The following is an 18,978-nucleotide window of genomic DNA, read 5'->3' as shown; positions in this document are numbered from 1 at the left end:
TATAAACCGAGGTGAAAATATGTTAGGGAAATGTAAGCAGTTTTTCAAGAGCAGTTTAGAGGTACTATCAAAAATGCCAACTTAACCATTTTCCACCTGCCAATTCTTTCAAAGCCTCACCTCCCAGGGCCTCCTCCTCCCACTTTAAGTTTGGGACCCATCTGAAGAAAACAGTGATGTTTGTGACCGTGCTTGTAGGGTGGTGTCATCTAAACCCTTGGAAGAAAAAGGTATTCTCTCTTTCTACACTAATTTAGTTTTTAAGGGACCAATTTCAGGAATTTATCAACCTCAACGGAGAACATCCTTCAGATCTAATGTAAATCTTCTTTGCTGTAACATAATGTTGTAACTTAGTCTTTTCTCAGTTAAGATATAGGACCAACCATTATACAGTTCTTTCCATTTTGTACAGAAAACTTATAACAGTTTTATGATGGCTCAGACTTTGTTTGTTGTGTCATCGCCACAACCTAAAACTGGCACTTAGAAGGTAGCAATATGTGTTCAATGAATGAATGGATGAATGATCTTTTCCAGGATAACAATATTCTTTTAAACTCTCTTCAGAGATTATATTCCACCACCTCACCTCCGCCAAAAAGAAGTTTCATTGTTTCCTCTGTATCCTCTTCACTTTGGTCCTATTAGACATAATATTCTAGACCTTGATAGCTATGTTGTCATTGTGTTAATCACCATCACTATCATCATAATCAAAAACATTAATATTGTTTATAAAACAATATAAATGGACTCCAATGGGCACTCTACTAAAAGGTCCTCTTTAAAGACTTACTTGTTTTCATTCCAATCTTACAAATTTAAATGGTTTTTGTTTCAAAATTGGGAAGAAAGGAAATCTAAGAAAAGGGATGCTATTTCTCACTCTTGCAAAATATTTAAAGAATTCAAATTGTTTTTGTTTGGCAATTACTAGTAAGAAGTCAAAATCTGAATGTCTATCAAGAGAGGAGATGAAGGATTTATAAAAAGTCTATGCTTAAAAGTATCTGAATGACCTGAACTGATCTTCATGTGTGTTGTTTTCATGACTTTGTCAGGTTTTTATCTTTATCGGCCAAGGGAAAGAATGGCTGATTTTCTGTTCCTATCTCTCTTTCCACTTCGGATGGAATAATTCAGTGATGTCACTCTACATAACATCTTTCCCTAATTCTCTCTGGGAATCCTTCCCATGCAATGTGTTACCTTTGACATGACGTGTAACTAGGGGGGAGGGCGTGGTTTTCCCAGATGATCTATGTGCAAAGTCCTATCAAATTTTGAACCACATTAGGTCAAGCAAGGAATTGGAGAGACTCACTTCTTTTTCCTTTTAATAATACACTTTAATAACAATTCTTTAATAATGATCAGACTGGCAGCTAATAAACAGAATCAAAACAAATATTATTTTTTGTAAATTATAATCATTTCTGAATAGTCTTGGAATTTATTTCTTATGAAAAAAATAAATAAAAACAAGTTTTTATTTGGAGATAGAAGATATAATTCTCCACTAGAATTATTCCAGAGACTGTCATGTATCATAATGTCATTGTAATTACCAGGTTTGACCAGATGTCTTTCCTTTGGGTTCAAGAAATTATTTACTCTTGAGGAGGAACCAAGATGGTGGAGTAGAAGGACGTGCTCTCACTCCCTCTTGCGAGAACACCAGAATCACAACTAGCTGCTGGACAATCATCGACAGGAAGACACTGGAACTCACCAAAAAAGATACCGCACATCCAAAGACAAAGGAGAAGCCACAATGAGACAGTAGGAGGGGCACAATCACAGTAAAATCAAATCCCATAACTGGTGGGTGGGTGACTCAAGACTGGCGAACACTTATACCACAGAAGTCCACCCACTGAAGTGAAGGTTCTGAGCCCCACGTCAGGCTTCCCAACCTGGGGGTCTGGCAATGGGAGGAGGAATTCCTAGAGAATCAGACTTTGAAGCCTAGTGGGAATTGATTGCAGGACTTTGACAGGACTTGGGGAAACAGAGACTCCACTCTTGGAGGGCACACACAAAGTAGTGTGTGCATCGGGACCCAGGGGAAGAGGCAGTGACCCCGGGGGAGACTGAACCAGACCTACCTGCTAGTGTTGGGGGTCTCCTGCAGAGGCGGGGGGTGGCTCTTTCACCGTGGGGACAAGGGCACTGGCAGCAGAAGTTCTGGGAAGTACTCCTTGGTGAGAGCCCTCCCAGAGTCTGTCATTAGCCCCACCAAAGAGCCCAGGTAGGCTCCAGTGTTGGGTTGCCTCAGGCCAAACAACCAATAGGGAGGGAACCCAGCCCCACCCATCAACAGTCAAGTGGATTAAAGTTTTACTTAGCTCTGCCCACCAGAGCAACAGGCAGCTCTACCCACCACCAGTCCCTCCCATCAAGCCTCTTAGATAGCCTTATCCACCAGAGGGCAGACAACAGAAGCAAGAAGAACTACAATCCTGAAGCCTGTGGAGCAAAAACCACATTCACAGAAAGACAGACAAGATGAAAAGGCAGAGGGCTATATACCAGATGAAGGAACAACATAAAACCCCAGAAAAACAACTAAATGAAGTGGAGATAGGCAACCTTCCAGAAAAAGAATTCAGAATAATGATAGTGAAACAAAGACCTAGAAGAATTAAAGAGCAAACAAACAGAGATGAACAATACAATAACTAAAATGAAAACTACACTAGAAGGAATCAATAGCAGAATAACTGAGGCAAAAGAATGGATAAGTGACCTGGAAGACAGAATGGTGGAATTCACTGCTGTGGAACAGACTAAAGAAAAAAGAATGAAAAGAAATGAAGACAGCCTAAGAGACCTCTGGGACAACATTAAACCCAACAGCATTCGCATTACAGGGGTCCCAGAAGGAAAAGAGAGACAGAAAGGACATGAGAAAATATTTGAAGAGATTATAGTCGAAAATTTCCCTAACATGGGAAAGCAAATAGCCACCCAAGTCCAGGAAGCTCAGAGAGTCCCATACAGGATAAACCCAAGGAGCAACACGCCGAGACACATAGTAATCAAACTGGCAAAAATTAAAGACAAAGAAAAATTATTGAAAGCAGCAAGGGAAAAACGACAAATAACATACAAGGGAACTCCCATAAGGTTAACAGCTGATTTCTCAGCAGAAATTCTACCGGTCAGAAGGGAGTGGCATGATATACTTAAAGTGATGAAAGGGAAGAACCTACAACCAAGATTACTCTACCCAGCAAGGATCTCATTCAGATTCGATGGAGAAATCAAAAGCTTTACAGACAAGCAAAAGCTAAGAGAATTCAGCACCACCAAACCAGCTCTACAACAAATGCTAAAGGAACTTCTCTAAGTGGGAAACACAAGAGAAGAAAAAGACATACAAAAACAAACCCAAAACAATTAAGAAAATGGTCATAGGAACATACATATCGATAATTACCTTAAACGTGAATGGATTAAATGCTCCAACCAAAAGACACAGGCTTGCTGAATGGATACGAAAACAAGACCCATATATATGCTGTCTACAAGAGACCCACTTCAGACCTAGGGACACATACAGACTGAAAGTGAGGGGATGGAAAAAGATGTTCCATGCAAATGGAAATGAAAAGAAAGCTGGAGTAGCAATACTCATATCAGATAAAATAGACTTTAAAATAAAGAATGTTACAAGAGACAGGATGGACACTACATAATGATCAAGGTATCAATCCAAGAAGAAGATATAACAATTATAAATATATATGCACCCAACATAGGAGCACCTCAATACATAAGACAACTGCTAACAGCTATAAAAGAGGAAATTGACAGTAACACAATAATAGTGGGGGACTTTAACACCTCACACCAATGGACAGATAATCCAAAATGAAAATAAATAAGGAAACAGAAGCTTTAAATGACACAATAGACCAGACAGATTTAATTGATATTTATAGGACATTCCATCCAAAAACAGCAGATTACACTTTCTTCTCAAGTGCGCACGGAACATCCTCCAGGATAGATCACATCTTGGGTCACAAATCAAGCCTCAGTAAAGTTAAGAAAATTGAAATCATATCAAGCATCTTTTCTGACCACAACGCTATGAAATTAGAAATGAATTACAGGGAAAAAACGTAAAAAACACAAACACATGGAGGCTAAACAATACGTTACTAAATAACCAAGAGATCACTGAAGAAATCAAAGAGGAAATCGAAAAATACCTAGAGACAAATGACAATGAAAACACGACGATCCAAAACCTATGGGATGCAGCAAAAGCAGTTCTAAGAGGGAAGTTTATAGCTATACAAGCCTACCTCAAGAAACAAGAAAAATCTCAAGTAAACAATCTAAACTTACACCTAAAGGAACTAGAGAAAGAAGAACAAACAAAACCCAAAGTTAGCAGAAGGAAAGAAATCATAAAGATCAGAGCAGAAATAAATGAAATAGAAACAAAGAAAACAGTAGCAAAGATGAATAAAACTAAAAGCTGGTTCTTTGAGAAGATAAACAAAATTGATAAACCATTAGCCAGACTCATCAAGAAAAAGAGGGAGAGGACTCAAATCAATAAAATTAGAAATGAAAAAGGAGAAGTTACAACAGTCACCGCAGAAATACAAAGCATCCTAAGAGACTACTACAAGCAACTCTATGCCTCTAAAATGGACAACCTGGAAGAAATGGACAAATTCTTAGAAAGGTATAACCTTCCAAGACTGAACCAGGAAGAAACAGAAAATATGAACAGACAGAACACAAGTAATGAAATTGAAACTGTGATTAAAAATCTTCCAACAAACAAAAGTCCAGGACCCGATGGCTTCACGGTGAATTCTATCAAACATTTAGAGAAGAGCTGACACCCATCCTTCTCAAATTCTTCCCAAATATTGCAGAGGAAGGAACACTCCCAAACTCAATTTATGAGGCCACCATCACCCTGATACCAAAAGCAGACAAAGATACTACAAAAAAAGAAAATTACAGACCAATATCACTGATGAATATAGATGCAAAAATCCTCAACAAAATACTAGTAAACAGAATCCAACAACACATTAAAAGGATCATACACCACGATCAAGTGGGATTTATCCCAGGGATGCAAGGATTCTTCAATATATGCAAATCAATCAATGTGATACACCATATTAACAAATTGAAGAATAAAAACCATATGATCATCTCAATAGATGCAGAAAAAGCTTTTGACAAAATTCAACACCCATTTATGATAAAAACTCTCCAGAAAGTGGGCTTAGAGGGAACCTACCTCAACATAATAAAGGCCATATACGACAAACCCACAGCAAACATCATTCTCAGTGGTGAAAACTGAAAGCATTTCCTCTAAGATCAGGAACAAGACAAGGATGTCCACTCTCACCACTCTTATTCAACATAGTTTGGAAGTCCTAGCCATGGCAATCAGAGAAGAAAAAGAAATAAAAGGAATCCAAATTGGAAAAGAACAAGTAAAACTGTCACTGTTTGCAGATGATATGATACTATACATAGAGAATCCTAAAAATGCCACCAGAAAACTACTAGAGCTAATCAATGAATTTGGTAAAGTTGCAGGATACAAAATTAATGCACAGAAATCTCTTGCATTCCTATACACTAATGATGAAAAATCTGAAAGAGAAATTATGGAAACACTCCCATTTACCACTGCAACAAAAAGAATAAAATACCTAGGAATAAACCTACCTAAGGAGACAAAAGACCTGTATGCAGAAAACTATAAGACACTGATGAAAGAAATTAAAGATGACACCAACAGATGGAGAGATATACCATGCTCTTGGATTGGAAGAATCAATATTGTGAAAATGACTATACTACCCAAAGCAATCTACAGATTCAGTGCAATCCCTATCAAATTACCAATGGCATTTTTTACGGAACTAGAACAAAAAATCTTAAAATTTGTATGGAGACACAAAAGACCCCGAATAGCCAAAGCAGTCTTGAGGGAAAAAAATGGAGCTGGAGGAATCAGACTCCCTGACTTCAGACTATACTACAAAGCTACAGTAATCAAGACACTATGGTACTGGCACAAAAACAGAAACATAGATCAATGGAACAAGATACAAAGCCCAGAGATAAACCCATGCAGCTATGGTCAACTACTCTATGACAAAGGGGCAAAGATATACAATGAAGAAAAGACAGTCTCTTCAATAAGTGGTGCTGGGAAAACTGGACAGCTACATGTAAAAGAATGAAATTAGAACACTCCCTAACACCATACACAAAAATGAACTCAAAATGGATTCGAGACCTAAATGTAAGACCGGACACTATAAAACTCTTAGAGGAAAACATAGGAAGAACACTCTTTGACATAAATCACAGCAAGATCTTTTTAGATCCACCTCCTAGAGTAATGGAAATAAAAACAAAAATAAACAAATGGGACCTAATGAAACTTCAAAGCTTTTGCACAGCAAAGGAAACCATAAAAAAGACAAAAAGGCAACCCTCAGAATGGGAGAAAATATTTGCAAACGAATCAACAGACAAACATTAATCTCCAAAATATATAAACAGCTCATGCAGCTCAATATTAAAGAAACAAACAACCCAATCTAAAAATGGGCAGAAGACCTAAATAGACATTTCTCCAAAGGAGACATACAAATGGCCACGAAGCACATGAAAAGCTGCTCAACATCACTAATTATTAGAGAAATGCAAATCAAAACTACAATGAGGTATCACCTGACAGCAGTTAGAATGGGCATCATCAGAAAATCTACAAACAACACATGCTGGAGAGGGTGTGGAGAAAAGGGAACCCTCTTGCACTGTTGGTGGGAATGTCAATTGATACAGCCACTATGGAGAACAGTATGGAGGTTCCTTAAAAAACTAAAAATAGAATTACCATATGATCCAGCAATCCCACTACTGGGCATATACCCAGAGAAAACCATAATTCAAAAAGACACATGCACCTCAATGTTCATTGCAGCACTATTTACAATAGCCAGGTCATGGAAGCAACCTAAATGCCCATTGACAGACGAATGGATAAAGAAAATGGGGTACATATATACAATGGAATATTACTCAGCCATAAAAAGGAACGAAATTGAGTCATTTGTTGAGATGTGGATGGATCTAGAGACTGTCATACAGAGTGAAGTAAGTCAGAAAGAGAAAAACAAATATCGTATATTAACACATGTATGTGGAACCTAGAAAAATGGTACAGATGAACTGGCTTGCAGGGCAGAAGTTGAGACACAGATGTAGAGAACAAACGTATGGACACCAAGGGGGGAAAACCGCGGTGGGGTGGGGATGGTGGTGTGCTGAATTGGGCGATTGAGATTGACATGTATACACTTATGTGTATAAAATTGATGACTAATAAGAAACTGCAGTATAAACAAACAAACAAACAAACAAAAAACAACTAACACTAAACTTTCTTTGGGTTATTTGTATGGAAATATGTTAACATAAATGTTTCAGACATTACATGAAATTTCTAAAAATCTTATATGTTCTGGTATAATGTTATAAGTCATAATTCTAGTCATTACTTTAAAATGTATATCTCAGAAATAACTAAATTTTCTTTTCAATTGCATTATTATGAACTTTCATCAAATCTTTAACCGTGGTCATTTTGAAGTCTTTTGTCATTTACAGACAGTTCTGGGTGTACTCTGATGCTTTTGCAAAAATGTTCCTATAAAAGGGTTTCATCTTCAAGGAATTCATGGAAAAGACTCTGACAAGTACAGGTTTCTGGTAACTGACTATACTGCTGAACTGAATGAATAAGCATTTTCAGAACTCTAATGGAAAACTGATGAATTCATAAAAGTGCTAACAAAAGATCAAGATGAAAAAAAATTAATTACATGGGACTGAGTGAACTGATGAGGATGATTATAATTTTTGTGACTCTCTGAATAAAAAAAAAAGAGAAATTATTTACTCTTGTGTTCAGTTAGTAATATTGTATCGATCAGTCATACATTCAGGGTAGGATTTGGAAATTATAATCTTCCTGTCTTTATCATTTCTGAGAGATTCCTCAAAGGAGACAGGTTTTACAAGACAAATTTCACAAGATAAAACCAATCTTGGTGTTAAGATCTTCACTAATTATCATCAGAATGAATCAAGATATCAAGGGGATCAATGGAATTGAATTGAGAGTCCAGAATAAACCTTTACATTTATGTTTAACTGATATTTGACAAGAATGCCAAGACAATTAAATGGGGCAAGAATAATCTTTTCAATAAACAGTGCTGAGACAACTAGATAGCCACATGCAAAAGAATGAAGTTGGACCTCTTCCTTACACCATGCATAAAAACTAACTCAAAATAGACCATAGACCAAAATACAAGAGCTAAAAGTTCTTAGACGAAAACAGGAGTAAATCTTTGTGACCTTGGGTTACTCCAGTCCTTCTTAGATTTGATGCTAAAAGCACAAAAGACAAAAGAAATATTGAACTTCAACATTACAAACTTTTCTGCTTCAAAGAACACAATTAAGAAAATAAGAAGACAAACCATAGAATGAGAAAAGGTATTTGCAAATTATATATCTGATAAGGAACTTGTACCTAGACTGTATTAAAAACTCTTACAAATCAAAACAACATAAAACAAAGCAAACAAACCAAACCAACAATGACCAACAACCCAATTAAAAAGTGCAAAGTGTCCAAAGAGAGATTTAGGATCTTTACACTGGGTAATTTATTTTGAAGTCTCTCACTTTTTTTTTTTTTTTTTAGCGTTTACAGTAATCATATTGCTGGTTGTGCTGTTATTTTTATTCTAAGAGCGTTATATGTATGCTGTGGGATAAAGCAGATGAGTATTTATTTATTCATTTATTTGGCTGTGCTGTGTGGCATGCAGGATCCTAGTTCCCCAACCAGGGATTGAGCCCATGTCCCCTGCACTGGGAACACAGAGTCTTAATCACTGGACCGCCAGGGAGGTCCCTGAAGTCTCTCACTTTGAATGTAGAAATCTTTCAATACCTACTTCTGATATTCTGATGAGCATTATTACTCTTCAAAACTGAAAAAAATTTTTAAAAATTCATTGGCTTTAGTAATTGATATAGTTGCCAAGTTGGCAGATTCATGTTCTCATTATTTATATAACCATGGAAGAGACCGAATCATCTTCCAGGTTAAATATGATATATGCGACTCACATTTAACAAATCACAGATGACAGAAGACTAACTGGGTTATCTGACCACGAACTGAACCCGCGCCCTTGGCAGTGAAAGCAAGGAGTCCTAACCACTGGACTGCCAGGGAATTCCCGGGTTATTGCTCCTTATTGATTTTTTTTTGCAGGATTTCTAATCTTGTGGGGATCATTTTAATGCCATTTTCTAATGTGGCCTGGATGGCCACCGTCAGTTGCTCAGTTGTTTACATCATAACTCAGGTTGGGATGACCTGTGTGTTACTTGACTTCTCCTCTGGCACCATAAGAGGGGGAGCTGAGGAGTAAATCAAGACTTCCACACATATGATAAGATGAAAGATGTAGCAAAACATGGAGGTCTATTCTAGAGTAAGATGATAGAAAGGGTATTCTAGAAATCATCTGCAGTTAAATCTTTTCAAAGGGAGATTAGAAAGAAATCCAGGATCATCTAGGTTTCAATTGACATTAGACACAGGAAGTGCCACAGGGCGAGGTTTCCTTGGATGTGTCCCTTACCTTCTCTTCTGGATTCCCAAATCCTTTTAAGCTGTTTGGAAGGTTTGCAAGATTTTAAGGGATTGTGTAAACTGAATACCATTATGTTTAATTATCATATAAACTTTATATAGGCACTTGGTGTTTCCAAATGGATGAAAAACACACACCTTCAACAGAGAAGGATGGTGTAAATAGAAAGAATATTGAACCGGGAACCTTTAACTACCATTAACTGACTTCATGACTTTACATAAGTGATTTTAACTCTGAGTTTTCTCTTCAAATTAAGATATGGAAGGCTGGGAGGTGAGGGAGGGGGAACAGGTGGGTGGGCTATATTGCTGAGGTTCATGTCTTTACTAAGATACTATGGTTCCTTCTGGAACTTCTTTGAAGCTGGATCTATTGTTCTTTTGTTGCAATGGGGGTGGAGTGGTGCTGTTTTCCTTTAGAAAAGTACATTAGGGTCAGAGAGCCAGCTGATTTTATTGTCATGCCTCAATGGGACTCTGAGGACGACCTTTGAATAACTAACAGAGGCATCTAGTCCTCTCCTTTCCTACCCCTTTCAGAGTGTCATTTAGCTGTTAGACTGCTTTACTGAAATTTTGTTTCAAGTAAGAGAAGATAACCAGGAGATAAAATCATGAAATCTTTATAGCATGTAAAGAGTTTACTAAAGGTAAATCGGAGCTTAATATCTAGTTCAAAACGGTGATACTCAAAGTGTCCCTGGACAGCAGTATCAGCATCACTTGGGAACTCATTAGAAATGCAAATTCTCATGCCCTACCGCAGACCCATTACATTAGAAACTCTGGATGAGACCCAGCAATCTGTGTTTTCAGAAGCCCCACAGGGGATTCTGCTGCACATTACAGTTTGAGAGTCACTGCCCTAATGCTGATGTAGCTAACAGGTGGGAAGCTTTTGTTGGATTGCTTGGAGACTGGAAACGTGAGATCTTCCTAAAGAGGAATTACCAGGTTTGCAGAATAGCTTGGACAGGGGCCATGAAGCAGGAAGGTGTCCCTGTTTGGAGGGCAAAGCTTTGCATTCTATTCCTGGGTAGCGGAGCCGGAGGCTGACCGCCAGTGTGGCCGTGTTCAGAGACCCAGTCTCACAGAAAGCCCTGTTTCTCCCATTTCCCAGCTCCTTTCTGCCCAGGAAGAAGTGTGATTGTTGTAATTGTGAAAAGAGCATGGATTCAAGTCCCACTTCTGACAGGCCCTTAGCCAGCTGTGAGAGCTTTGGGAAATGACTTCATTTCTCTGAGCCTCAGTTTCTTCATCTTTGTAACCAATACCTCTGGCAAAGCGTGGTGCGGTTTATGTGCCTCACACATAGTAGGTATTCAATAAACACTAGTCCCCTTGCTCCCCGGGTACTTAGGGCTGATGCTCAGTTGGTGCAGAATGAGATTGGCTGCAGTCACTCTGACTGGTCAGTGTCTGAGCCGCCCTAGTTGTTAGTTACTTCACACGTCAGCCCCGTGCATTTCCTTATAGGACAGATGTGGACAGTCTTACAAACCACAGCTGGGGTAAGTTTAAAGAGTATTTAACAGATGAAAATTATGTTAATGTTTAAATTATTGACAAAACAAGACATTGCAAAATTCTTTGTAATTGGTCAAACTTAAATTTTGGAAATATGGCTATTTCACAGTGATAACCTCTAGCAAGGTCTTTTTTTTGATGTCTCCACAGGAACCCTTATCGGGTACTTAAATGGAATGGTACTTACCATGGTGCCATGAGGCATTATAAGAAGACTGATTGGCCATGACTGGGTCTGGGTGTAGTTCCTAAGCAGCCGTCGAGCCCAGAATTGACCCACAGTCCCAACTAGATGCAAGGGGGCTGCTAGGCTGCAGCTCTTGCAGAGCCAGGTGCCATGTGGTTACTCTGAAGTGCCTTCATCCCTGGAAGAAACCCACTGGATGAGCCTTGAGGAGCCCTTCAAAGTCCTGGAATCTGGTTTTCATAAAATGTTTTTCAGCAAGGTACTGGTACATCAATAAGTTGCATTTGCTGCCTTGATAACTTTCTCAAATATAAAATCCACTGCATAAAACTCTTTGATTTTCATCCTTAGTTCCAAAATGTGAGTTCTAAAAGATCACTATAGCTATGCCCATCAAAATATCATTTAAAAGCTCCAATTCTCCAGCCCCTTCTGTGTGGCCTACAGATTATCTACTTTGAAATTTCTTCACCAGATAGGGAGAAATGTCTAAAGCAATCAGCTGTCTTTCATGTAGCCCAGGTGCAGTTTTACAAAAAGATCAGTGTTCTGTCAGTTAAACGCTGGTTAAATAAAGTGGTGTAAAATAGAACATAAGAGAAACAAATTACCAATGACCTATTTCCTCTGGGGCACCAGGTTTCAGCCTTCCCTTAATTTTCTCTAGTGTGGGCCTGTTTGAAGGCCCTCAGTTTTGAGGGTACATCTCATCTACTAGTGGAAACTATGCCATATCTCATTTGTGTTTCCTTACTTTTCAAACTCGGCTATCATAATTTATTCAGTTTGTATTTTACTTCTCTTTAAAATATGTATATTTTAATATTTACAATATTGCATTCCAAGTTCCATCAGCCAACATTTCTCAAATGACTATTTCAAAAGAAATAGAAGATGAAGTCTCTTCTTTAAAAAAAAAAAATCATACATGCTATTTAGGAAGGCACAGCCCACCCAGATGAAATAATGAAGAAATTTTTTTGAAGCAGTAAATTGGCAAGTGCTAAAGAATAATTTGCAAAAATGAATGATGTTCAAGGGGAACTAACTAGAAAAATGATCAGAACCAGGCAGGGTACTCAAAAAAGGCTTCTGGTGGCCAATAGGCACATGAAAAGATGCTCAACATCGCTAGTTATTAGAGAAACACAAATCAAAACTACAATGAGGTACCACCTCACACAGGTCAGAATAGCCATTATTAAAAAGTCTACAAATAACAAATACTGGAGAGGGTGTGGAGAAAAGGGAACCCTCCTACACTGTTGGTGGGAATGTAAACTGGTGCAGCCACTAGGAAAACAGTATGGAGGTTACTTAAAAAACTAAAAATAGAGTTACCATATGATCCAGCAATCCCACTCCTGGTCATATATATATCTGGAAAAAAACCTATAATTTGAAAAGATACACAAACCCCTATGTTTATAGCAGCACTATTTACAATAGCCAAGACATGGAAGCAACCTAAATGTTCATCGACAGATGAGTGAATAAAGAAGATGTGGTACATATATACAATGGAATACTACTCAGCCATACAAAAGAATGAAATAATGCCATTTGCAGCAACATGGATAGACCTAGATATTATCATACTAAGTGAAGTAAGTCAGAAAGAGAAGGACAAATACCATATGATATCACTTATATGTGGAATCTAAAATATGACCCAAATGAACTTATTTACAAAACAGAAACAGACTCACAGACATAGTGAACAGACTTGTTGCCAAGGGGAGGGGGCTTGCGGGAGGTATGGATTGGGAGTTTGGGATTAGCAGATGCAAACTATTATATATAGCATGGATAAATAACAAGGTCCTACTGTATAGCACTGGGAACTATATTCAATATCCTGTAATAAATCATAATGGAAAAGAATATGAAAAATAATATATATATATATGACGGTATCACTTTGCTGTATACCAGAAACTAACACAACATTGTAAATCAACTATAGTTCAATAAAGAAATAAATTAAAAAAACCCCAGAACCCAAAAAGGCTTCTGGGAGGCAGTGAAATTTATTTTTGGTTTTGATAAAGAGAAATTTGGATTAGAGAAAAGTTGTGAGGGTACATGCTAGACAAAGGGGATATTTGACTTATGTGCAGGGGAAGGCAAACACACTTTATTTCAGATAATTGTAGAACCATTAAAACAACTGGCTCATTTTTTTCCCCTCATGCTGTTAAGATTTAAGATGAACAGGAAAATATATTTATCAAACAATCTATTATATCTACTCCTCACTTCTTCCTTCTAGTTTATTGAAAATTCCACCTACATTTTCTTTACAGAGCCCCCCAAAGGCTCTATTATTAACTGTTTTTATATTTGTTTTTTCCCCTAAATTTTACTTGCTAAATCATTTTTCATCTAATTCATTTATATAATTTTTGGCTTTCTTTTGTTAAATGACACTAAATAATTGTAGACCAGGCAAAGTTGGTATACTCACTTAAATGACTCCCTATCTGCCATCTGTTGTTTTTTCTTTTCTCCTAAGTGGAACAAACTTCCTTCTGAAATAATTTACTGCAGTCCCAAATGGCTGTTTATGGTCATTTTAGAGATAAAATTCCATAAACTCAGGTTAGCACTGACATTTTGTAAGTGCTGTCAAGTCAATGCTGGGGAATGGAAACCATCTCACTTGGTGCTCTAAAGTGGAAGCATCTTTTGTCTGCTTATTATTGACTGTGAGAAATGGCTGGATTAAAGCAGCGAAATGTTTCAGTGATGCAGAGCAAAGGTGACTTCCTGTTTTGTTTTAGGGTTTGTTTCCTTCTCTTCTCAGTGAAGGCTGTGTTTTCTGACATTCTGCAATCCTTTTGCACAGTGATTTCCCATTGAAAGGGCAGGGTAGGAGTGCCTCTGCAGGTCATTCATTTACAATTTGCCCTGAAAAGGGAGGAAGGGGGAGAGGGAGGAAAAGAGGCGGCTCATTAGTGGAAGGAGCAGACCAGGAGGGGATCTGTTTTCCATTTTCTTTTCTAGATTGAGCTCATTTGGATGAAAAGGGTTTTATTGTTGTCATTATCATCATTATCATTACCAGTGTGGTGTAATTTTCCTACACATCTCTCAAGTGTTAGGTGAAATTATTGGTGAGAAGAGTTAATAAATGCCATTTTATTTTAGTGAGTAAAATCGGGGGAAAAAAATGCCCAAGTACTTTAAAGCAGTTTTCAATTTGAAACTTAAAAAGCAAAACTCAAAAGTTTTAATTCTGCAGGGCAAAGGAAAAACAAAATAACAACAACAAAAAACCCACCCGTATCTTGCTTCTGGTGGCCTATTTGTAATTATATAGCGTTTCTTCTCCTTTTATGAAAGGCGATTTCCCTCCACCTAGTTATTCAAAATGCAGACCTCTGTAGTCAGGAGCTCTGGGTTGATAAGGCTCCAACACCGCTGCAGGGGTCCCTGCTTCCTGCGACTTGGACATTGAGTGATGTTGCTTAAGTCTTTCCCCCTCAGGTCTGACTTTCTGCAGAGCCGGTGATCACAGAGGTGAGGCTATAATTTGCTTAAAGGAAATATCTCCAGGGAGCGTGGTGCTCGGGTGGGTTCCCAAGTGGGGAACTGGGGGCGCTCCTTCGTTGGGATTTGGGGTGGGCTCTTCAGTGAGAGGCCGGGGGCTCTCCTTTGGAGCCGGGGGTTGGGGGGGCTGAGGGGGTGCTCCCCCGTGTGTGGGTGGGGAAGAGGTGGTCGTCTCAAGTCCGCTCTGTCTTGGGTTCTCGCATCCTCACTGCTTCTCCAGGCTTCCCTTTCCTCCGCCTCCAACCCACAGACCTCTCTCCGGACCCCTCACTCCCTTCCCGGGAAGGGGAGCGAGCGCTGGAGGGTTGGAGCTGCACCGGGGCGGAGCTGCCTGTCGGGTCAGTAGGTAGGAAAGCGAAGAGCAGAGGGTCGGAGCCATAGACCTCCCGTCGAGGCTCCTCCTGCTGGTCCCCTCCTGCCTGCGGCTGGCTGGCCGCAGCTCACACCAAAAACTGGATCTTCTGCTCAGCCTACAAGACTTGCAAACTCTTCCTGCACCCTCCTCCCGCATTAGGAGTCTTTGCCCTCTGGTTCCCCCCTTCCCCAACCCCCCTCCGGTCCTCCTCCTCAATTGGGAGAATTTCATGCTTCTTTTAGCACCTTTTTGTAATCCAGGGGAGGTGACACCCCAGAGCTCCAACTACCTCAGCTGAATTCTACTTTTGTTTCTCTTTCTCCCTCGCTTCCTCTTGTTTTCCTCTCATCTGATTCATCTGCGAAGTCCGATGCTTCTGCCAGAGGGAAAGAGGAATAAATAGATGCTGCGGCCCCGGAAGGCTTAGACGTCGGGAAAGAGCAGCCAGAGCTGCAGGAACGGCAGGGGCGGCGGCGGCTGGAGCTCGGCGAAGCTCGTGGTACCCCATTGGGGGAATTTGATCCAAGGAAGCTGTGAGATTGCCGGGGGAGGAGAAGCTCCCAGATCATTGTGTCCACTTCCAGGGGGGGAGGAGGAGACGGCGTAGCGGGCCTCTTGGCGTCGTCGGCACTGCTGCACCCTGCCCCGTCCCGCCGGGATCATGGTCTGCGGCAGCCCGGGAGGGATGCTGCTGCTGCGGGCCGGGCTGCTCGCCCTGGCTGCGCTCTGCCTGCTCCGCGCGCCCGGAGCTCGGGCGGCAGCCTGTGAGCCCGTCCGCATCCCGCTGTGCAAGTCCCTGCCCTGGAACATGACCAAGATGCCCAACCACCTGCACCACAGCACCCAGGCCAACGCCATCCTGGCCATCGAGCAGTTCGAAGGTCTGCTGGGCACCCACTGCAGCCCGGATCTGCTCTTCTTCCTCTGCGCCATGTACGCGCCCATCTGCACCATTGACTTCCAGCACGAGCCCATCAAGCCCTGCAAGTCTGTGTGCGAGCGGGCCCGGCAGGGCTGCGAGCCCATCCTCATCAAGTACCGCCACTCGTGGCCGGAAAGCCTGGCCTGTGAGGAGCTGCCGGTTTATGACCGCGGCGTGTGCATCTCTCCCGAGGCCATCGTCACTGCAGACGGAGCCGGTGAGTCCTGACACTGCACAACCTGCGCCCCCCACCCCACCCCCGGCCCAAGCGCGTCCTCCAGCCGTTCACTTCCTGGAAACCTTGTTACTCGCCTTTACTCTCTGATTTCTGTCTTTTCTCTGTGGATCACTTCTCTTAATGTCTCTCTCAATTACTGCTCTATCGAGCACCATGCCTTTTTTTCTCTCACCTCATCACCCTTCCAGACGGATGCGCTCTATTCCAATAGGCGATCTGTCTTTCTAAAACACTCCGTTCCTTCCACTCCCATTACACTTCTACTCAACACTGCCCCTTCACTTCTTCTTTCCATGTCCAAGTAACCACATCTCCTAGAGTGATGCTTTTTTCTTACTTTCTTAATTTGTTTAGAATCACTTAACTTTCTTGCCTGATTCTCTTGCATTCTCAGTCATCAGTTTTCTATATTCCTCGTGTTTAGCTACTTGTCAAGATTGTATGGTGAAAACAGAGAGCTGAAGAACTGTTTTCTTCTAATCGTTAAAAATGCCAAGATAATTCCAGTAACCTTACTCCAACCCACAGATGTTAGTGGTATGTGTTTGCTCAACATCCAGTTTGAACAATTACCTTCACCTTAAATTTCCCCTTCCTTTCAATGAGATAAATTGTTCTTCCATTCCAGACTGAAATAGCTGGGAAACATTGCCATGCACTGCTAATTAGCTCCTGAGACTTCCTGCAGCCACAGAGCTGGTGGAGTGAAATTGCTGGGCTCCTTTCACATTCCCACATGCCTTCAAGTCATTTTGTAAATGACATATGGATGAAAGGAGTTATATTTAAGGCGTGTTATCATCATACACTCATGTAATGTTATTTTTAATCTCACCCCTTATCCCACTCTTAAGCTCTGCAAATAATTTGTCTTCGATACTTTATTTTATGCTCTTTCTCTGTGTGCATCAAGCACCGGTTCATTTCAATCTTTCCCTACTGTAAAACTTTATTGCAGTTCTACAGTAAATGGAATCAGTAAATGGAATGGATCACAAGTTGTTTTCTCACTAGTGTTTGGTCTAATTAGGGCAGTCATAACTCTTAAGACCCCAGCTAAACCTAGTTCATTATGGTCCATTTAATTCTAACTCAAAAATCATTCCTCCCAACTACCCAAAACTCAAAAATTTCACCCTTCATATACTTTAAATATAAACCCAATCTTTTATGATTGGTCCTCTTTCACACCTTCCCCAGATCAACTCTGCCCTTAGATGTGATGTCTTTATACCTCCTTCTCTGTTCATTTCTGGGGCATCAACTTTTTCTTCTGCCTCTCAACTTGCTCAGCCTAAGCTCATGTCCTTAGTCCGTTTCTAGGTAAAATAGTTCTTGGTGGTCCGGGAATTGATCTGGAAAAATTGCTTTCTGTGCACATTGACCCATTTAACATACAGTGAGTGGGGAGGGGAAAAGTACTTGTACAAATAGCTGCAAAACCAAACGGAACAGAAAGATTTCGAGAGCTTTTTGATGGTCACCTCAGTTTATCACCTTTGACTACCCCTCTTGTCGTCTTGATTTTAATGACGAACCAACGACTGGTTGTTTAAAATAATCAAAAAGAAATGTATTTCTTATTAATCTTTGGTCTAAAAGAGCACTCTTGAGCTTTTGTACTCATTAACATTACAGGCTGTGCAGACACTGGGAGAGCTCAGTTGCTGCCCTGGTCTGCCAGGCACTTAGATTAGTTAAATGCTGGTGCTCTTCTCAGGCCAAGGGCTAGGAACGAGGTGGCCACGGTTCACACTGAAATGCATTCCTCCTCTTGCTCTGAAACCTCTGTTAGAGGTGCACTTCAAATGAGAGAGGTTTGGCAAGGTTAATGGCTCTCAAAAGCCATGGTCAACACGAATGGAAAGCAGTTTCTTTAAGTGTCCCTTAAGTTACCTATCATCGTGGACCAAATGTAGAACAATTGCCTCATTGAAGCCCTCAAATAGGACATGCATGGAAACAATTTGTCAGTCCATGGAACCTGATTGCTAAGCTGCTTTAAAATGCCATAATGTGTTTTGCTGACAGCATCCTTGCTAGAAAAAGAAGTAGGGGTAGGTGGCAGTTGGAACTGTATTTTAGTGATGGTCTCCCTTCCCCTTCCCTTTACCATAACCCTCAGTGTGAATCAGAGACTGTGGTGGCAGGAGGGAGCTGAAGGGGAGGTGGGGAAGGGGAATGGAATGGTGGATTCCAAGGCCAGCTTGCTGAAAATTACATTCCCTATCCTGGGTCAAACTGTCAGGCACCTGGAATTACTTAGGAACTACCACATGTGGCCAGTTTAATTTACGATGCAATATGCTCCTTGGTCCAGTGGGATATGGTAGTTCACAAAGCAGGGTTTTTTTTTTCCTTCCTCTAGGTATAAACAGAGTTCCTATGTCTTATGCCTAGAATCTAGCAGAATATAAAAGTGAGGTCTCCCTGAACAAAATGGAAC

The 18,978-nt window shown here is 40.4% G+C and overlaps 1 protein-coding gene across 1 annotated transcript in view; it reads left to right on the top strand.

The window, feature by feature from the left end:
• The first annotated feature begins 15,392 nt into the window (after positions 1–15,392).
• Positions 15,393–18,978, top strand: part of FRZB (frizzled related protein) — a 32,175-nt gene continuing 28,589 nt past the window's right edge. Inside the window, exon 1 of the mRNA XM_061202903.1 lies at positions 15,393–16,511. Within this exon, the coding sequence (XP_061058886.1) occupies positions 16,034–16,511 (478 nt within the window). The 5' untranslated portion in view covers positions 15,393–16,033. The remainder of the gene's footprint in view (positions 16,512–18,978) is intronic.

This window comes from Eubalaena glacialis, chromosome 1 (genome assembly GCF_028564815.1).
Source record: "Eubalaena glacialis isolate mEubGla1 chromosome 1, mEubGla1.1.hap2.+ XY, whole genome shotgun sequence".
Lineage (NCBI taxonomy): Eukaryota > Metazoa > Chordata > Mammalia > Artiodactyla > Balaenidae > Eubalaena > Eubalaena glacialis.
Note: the sequence above shows the minus strand (reverse complement) of the source record. Positions and strands in the feature narration are given on the sequence as shown.